The sequence below is a fragment of the Etheostoma spectabile genome, chromosome 13 (genome assembly GCF_008692095.1).
Source record: "Etheostoma spectabile isolate EspeVRDwgs_2016 chromosome 13, UIUC_Espe_1.0, whole genome shotgun sequence".
Taxonomy (NCBI): Eukaryota; Metazoa; Chordata; class Actinopteri; order Perciformes; family Percidae; genus Etheostoma; species Etheostoma spectabile.
Window position 1 is genome coordinate 21384882 of NC_045745.1, and position 6269 is coordinate 21391150.

The 6269-nt window shown below is 37.6% G+C and overlaps 1 protein-coding gene and 1 long non-coding RNA gene across 4 annotated transcripts in view; one reads left to right on the forward strand and one right to left on the reverse strand.

The window, feature by feature from the left end:
* Positions 1-86: 86 nt before the first annotated feature.
* The window catches only part of LOC116700916 (von Willebrand factor A domain-containing protein 7), a 20042-nt gene continuing 13859 nt past the window's right edge, over positions 87-6269 (reverse strand). For 2 of the 3 annotated variants that reach the window (XM_032534365.1, XM_032534370.1), the window contains one exon: positions 87-705. In XM_032534365.1, the coding sequence (XP_032390256.1) occupies positions 333-705 (373 nt within the window). In that variant the 3' untranslated portion in view covers positions 87-332. The remainder of the gene's footprint in view (positions 706-6269) is intronic. The other variant, XM_032534368.1, reaches the window with a different exon arrangement.
* Positions 587-6269, forward strand: part of LOC116700918 (uncharacterized) — a 9950-nt gene continuing 4267 nt past the window's right edge. The window contains exon 1 of the long non-coding RNA XR_004334762.1: positions 587-650. This is a non-coding gene — a long non-coding RNA (uncharacterized LOC116700918). The remainder of the gene's footprint in view (positions 651-6269) is intronic.

A 6269-nucleotide genomic window follows, 5' to 3' on the forward strand; every position in this document is an offset into this window, starting at 1 on the left:
CACACACACACACACACACACACACACACACACACACCCTCTGTATCAGAAAATCATGTACCAGTTTATTTAAAAGTCTCTATGAAAACTTTTCAAAATGTAAATAGTGATAAAAGGAAACAGGAGAAAAATTGTTGAACTTGTAGCAAAATGTGAAAAGCAAGACATTTTGTGTTCTGTAAAGGATTATACATTAGACAAATTATTACAACAATAAAAAACTGTTTTTTAAAACTGTATGCCTCTTCATTTTGTTGCCAAATCCTTTCAAAGTTTATCTCCTGATAAGAAATGATTACCTGCCGTCTAGAGCTGGGTCGCTGGATGCCCAGTTATGTCAGTACATGGAGCCCTAACACTACTATGCTTAGACAAAGAAGAGGCAACTGAATTACATTGGTGGACACAGAAGAAGAGTAGAAACCGGTTCCAACATTACCCACTCGATCCAGAACCAGCATCTTCATATTAGGCGAACAGCAAGACAAACTGTAGGACACCAGCATTATGTTCTTGTTGCCACCAGCCCGGCTGGTGTTCAAGGTCCCGTTGCCCTCTCTGAGGCTAACGTGGTCAACACCCGTCCCTTCAGCCCCATCAGTCACACAAACAGAGAGCTCCCACATTGAGAGGATGCAGTTATTAGAGCAGTTAGACTGCAGGCTGAGCAGCTGACACACCGGCAGAGTGAAAGCAGTCACCAAGAAGAAAAAGTAGATTAATAGCTTTTAATTCCCTATAATTAGTGACACATTATTTATTTCCAGTAAACTTCATAGAAAATGACAGAACTTTAAAACCAAGAGTAAGCAAATAATTGGATTATCAGTGAGAGTAGTACCCTGACAGAGAGATGCAGCACCATGTAGTTTGTATCTTCTTCCCCCTGGTACCTTGGCCTCTATGGTCAGGGTGACGTCAGTACCAGATGTTGTGTTAAAAGGTGCTGAGAGGGTCACTGTATTGTTAGCACTGTTTCCAGTTTCCACAAACAAACTGGTTGGAGATGTTAAGTCAAAACGCTAGAAGGGAACAGAGAATGATGGGTACCAAGATGTTATTTGAACCAGCCTGAATGAATGCCTTTGAAAGACTATTGATGGAACTCTGGGCTGAATGCTGTAATCCTGCCCCTTCACCTGCACCACAAACTCCAATGACGGTATCCTGTCAACGTGAACTAAGAAGTTTCTGCTCCCCTGTGGCTTTACAACTCCTTTGATCTCATGACCTCGACAATTCGACCAGAGTGGCTTCTGTCACTGTGGCAGAGTCACTCCCCATTAAAGACACCAACAAGCTAACGTTAACACCTTTTAAAGAAAAGGAATGGCTATCTAGTTGATGTTCCAGTAGGCAATGTTACATCAGCATACCATCAAATTCACATTTTAACAGATTGTATCAGTCTGTTGTTGCAAGCATCATCTTCTTTGCTGTGGTGTGTTGGGGTGTGGGTATCAAAGTAAGGGATGCAAACAGATCACAGAACAAACAGAAAAAACTCGTTAAATCGGCTGAGTCTGTGGTTGGCACTAAGACTAAGGTCAGCAACAGACTCATTTTGCTCAAAGGAACGCTACAAGAAATCATTCCTGCCTGCTGCCATTAAACGCTACAATTCATCACCCACTATTAGTATCTATTAACTCCTATTCCTCTATTAACAGTCCATAATAATTATTAAAATTTCACTCACTTATATATATTTATACAATTAATAATATTTAATTACAAACACATTGACGTACTTGCCTCATGTCCTCTTTGGACCTTATCCATTATGTAGTCCCACTGTATTGCATTGTGACTGTATCATATTTTATTGTACTGTATTAATAGTAGTGTTTTATGTTGGAACTGTGTTTAAGTACCAGGCTATTCCTTTACCTCTGGGACGTGTGTCACATCCTGGGAACGTGCCTTGCGTTGCCTCCACAAGTAAAACAGGAAATCAATAGGACTCTGACCTGCACATAAAAAAGTCAGAAGAAACGAAATAGTAAAGTATAGGACCCCTTAAGATTTTGAAATTGCTCGCCTATAATTTTTATGAAAAGGGAAGGGAAGAGAACACACTGGTACCAGAGGGGAACTCTGATATCCAAACCAACTCAATTGGTCACAGAGTGAGGAATGTTCCCTTTAAGGTAAGTAATAAGACTAAAATGGCTCTAACATTTTTATATTAATTTTTTTTTACTTTAATTCAATCAAGGAGGTCTCCATTATGGCCTGACTATGACTTCTTTATCACTTTTTTCAACACACTGTACTATGACTTTTTGACTTTATCACTTTTTTGGCATAGTACAAACTTTTTCTGATTTACCACACTACTTTTCATGAAAGACTATGCTGTTAAGGATTTCAACATTCAAAAGCTGTGTGGTCCAGTTGGTGGAGCGCGTGCATATTGGTTGAGTCACTCCTCATTGCTTAGGCCCAGGGTTCAACCTGGCCTTCAGCCATTTCCTGCATGTCTTACCCCTTTCATGTCGAAGATATGTTGCTGAAAGTGGGCAGGTAGTATGTTGCGACATACCAGTGTTTAATTTTTTCTGACATACACATTAATTACTTTTTATCACTTTTTCCCAACATGCTATACTATGACTTTTTAATGTGTTTTTTTTTTTTTACATACAATGTCATTAAATATTGTAACATCCAAAGGCTGGGTACTTCAGTTCGTAGAGCGCATACACATATGTTGAGATTTGTTCCTCATTGCAGATGCCTAGGGCTCAACTCCAACCTGTTGCAATTTCCACACATATATATATATATATATATATATATATATATATATATATATATTAATACATTTTTCATCCCTTTTTCCATGTTATAATATGACTTTTGTGTCACTTTTTTCAACATACTATTCTATGACTGTATTTGACATCTATGCTATGACTTTGTTCAAAATACAATGCTAGGACCTTTATCACTTTTTGAAACACACACATATATATTTGACATAACATGCTGTAACTTTTTGTCACACTATACCATGACTTTTTAATGGAATGCTGATAAGTACATTAGGTCTCTAGTTTGAGAAGACGCCTCACAGGTCCCCAACTGGTCTTCATTAAATAGTACCCGCAAAACCCCAGTGTCAACATCTACGTGAAGAGGCGGCTGCGGGATTCTGGGCTTCAGGGCAGAGTGGCAAGAAAAAGCCATATCTGAGACTGGCCAATAAAAGAAAAGATTAGATGGGCAAAAGAACACAGACATTGGACAGAGGAAGACTGGAAAAAAGTGTTGTGGACGGATGAATCCAAGTTGAGGTGTTTGGATCACAAAGAAGAAAGTTTGTTAGACGCAGAACAAAGAAAGATGCTGGAAGAATGCCTGACGCCATCTGTTAAGCATGGTGGAGGTAATATGGGGTCTGGTTGCTTTGGTGCTGGTAAGGTGGGAATTTGTCAGGGTAAAAGGATTCTGAATAAGGAAGGCTATCACTCCATTTTGCAACGCCATGCCATACCCAGTGGACAGCGCTGTTGGAGCCAATTTCATCCTACAACGACAATGACCCTAAACACACCTCCAAATTGTGCAAGAACTATTTAAGCAGAAGCAGGCAGCTGGTATTCTATCGGTAATGGAGTGGCCAGCCAGTCACCAGATCTGAACCCCATTGAGCTGTTTGGGAGCAGCTTGACCGTATGGTACGCAAGAAGTGCCCATCCCTTTTACCCCTGTACAAATCTCCCACCTTACCAGCACCAAAGCACCCCAGACCATCGTATTACCTCCACCATGCTTAACAGATGGCGTGAGGCATTCTCCCAGCATCTTTTCATTTGTCTGCGTCTCACAAACGTTCTTCTTTGTGATCCAAACACCTCAAACTTGGATTCATCCGTCCACACACTTTTTTCCAGTCTTTCTCTTGTCCGATGTCTGTGTTCTTTTGCCCCCTAATCTTTTTCTTTTATTGGCCAGTCTCAGATATGCTTTTTCTTTGCCACTCTGCCCTGAACCCAGAATCCCGCAGCCGCTCTTCACTGTAGATGTGACACTGGTGTTTTGCGGGTACTATTTAATGAATGCCAGTTGGGGACCTGTGAGGCGTCTGTTTCTCAACTAAGACTCTAATGTACTTATTTTCTTGCTCAGTTGTGGCACCGCGGCCTCCCACTTCTTTTTCTATCTGGTTAGAGCCTGTTTGTGCTGTCCTCTGAAGGGAGTATTACACACCGTTGTAGGAAATCTTCATTCTTAGCAAGGTCCGCATGGAATAGCCTTCTTTCTAAGGACAAGAATAGACGTTGATTTTTCAGATGAAAGTTCTCTTTTTCTGGCCATTTTGAGCGTTTAATTGACCCCACAAATGTGATGCTCCAAAACTCAATCTGCTCAAAGGAAGGTGAGTTTTGTAGCTTCTGTAACGACCTAACTGTTTTCAGATGTGTGAACATGATTGCACAGGGTTTTCTAATCATCATTACTTCTGAGCCAATGAGCAAACACATTGTACCATTAGAACACTGGGTGATAGTTGCTGGAAATGGGCCTCTATACACCTATGTAGATATTGCACCAAAAACCAGACATTTGCAGCTAGAATAGTCATTTCCCACTTAGCATGTATAGAGTGTATTTCTTCAAGTTAAGACCTAGTTTAAAGTTATCTTCATTGAAAAGTACAGTGCTTTTCCTTCAAAAATAAGGACATTTCAATGTGACCCCAAACTTTTGAACGGTAGTGTATATTTGACATATTATGCTGTGACTTCTTGTCACTTTTTTGACATACTAAACTATGAAGTTTCAATGGAATTTTAGACAGACTATGCTAATTAATAATTATAACATCCAAAGGCTGTATGGTGCAATTGGTAGAGCACGTGCACATATGTTGAGATTTCTTCATCGCAGATGCCCAGGTTTCGACTCCGACCTATGGCAATTTCTTGCATGCCCACTTTTTTCAACATGTCATACTATGACTTTTCTATAACGTTTTTTGACAAACTATACCATGACTTTTTATCACTTTTTTTTTTTTACATACTTTGCTATGACTTTTTTTAATATACTATACTTTGACTATATGCTGTGACTTTTTTGTCACTTTTTTGAACATACCATACTAGGACCTTTTATCACTTTTACTGACATAATATACTAGGACTTCTTTGAACATACTACACTATCACTTTTTTATCACTATTTTTTGACATACTACACTATCACTTTTTTATCACTATTTTTTGACATACTACACTATCACTTTTTTATCACTATTTTTTGACATACTATACTAAGACTCAATTTGACATACTATAATATGACTTTTTCATCACGCTTTTTGACATCCTATACCATGACTTTTTATCATTTTTTTTCTACATACAATAATATGACTTTTTAATGGCTTTTTTTTTAGATACAATGCTATTAATGATTATAAAATCCAAAGGCTGGGTAGTTCAGTTAGTGGAGCGCAAGCATGTTTAGATTCATTCCTCATCACAGATGCCCAGGATTTGACTCCGAGCTGTGGCAATTTCGTGCATGTCTTCCCACTTTTTTAACACTTTTTTCAACCTAAAATACTATAACTGTTTTCGACATACTTTTTGACATTCTATATTACTGCTATTTTTTGTATGTTATTGCTATATTTACTGCGTCTCTTTTATCTCTATTTTTCGACATACTATTCTATGACTGTATTTTACAGACCATGCTGTGACTTTTTTATCACTTTTTTCGACATACTATACTGACTTTTTCGACATACTATACTATGACTATATTTGACATACTAGACTGTGACTTTTTAATGGTTTTTTTGACATGCTGTACTATGAATTTCTTTGACAAACTATACTATCACTTTTTATCACTTTTTTAACGTACTATACTTGACGTTTTCAACATACTATACTATGTATTTTTCATCACTTTTTTCTACAAACTATACTATAACTTTTTATCACTTTTTTTACATACTATACTACCACTTTTTTCGACATACTATACTATGACTGTTTATCACTTTTTTCGACATACTATTCCATGACTGTATTTGACCTACTATGCTGTGACTTTTTAATCACATTTTTCGACATACTGTACTGTGACTTTTTGACACATTATACTATGACTATATTTGACATACTATACTATGACATTTTTAATCACTTTTTTTCAACAAGCTATACTAGGACTTTTTATCACTTTTATTGACATAATATACTATGACTTCTTTGAACATACTACACTATCACTTTTTTATCACTATT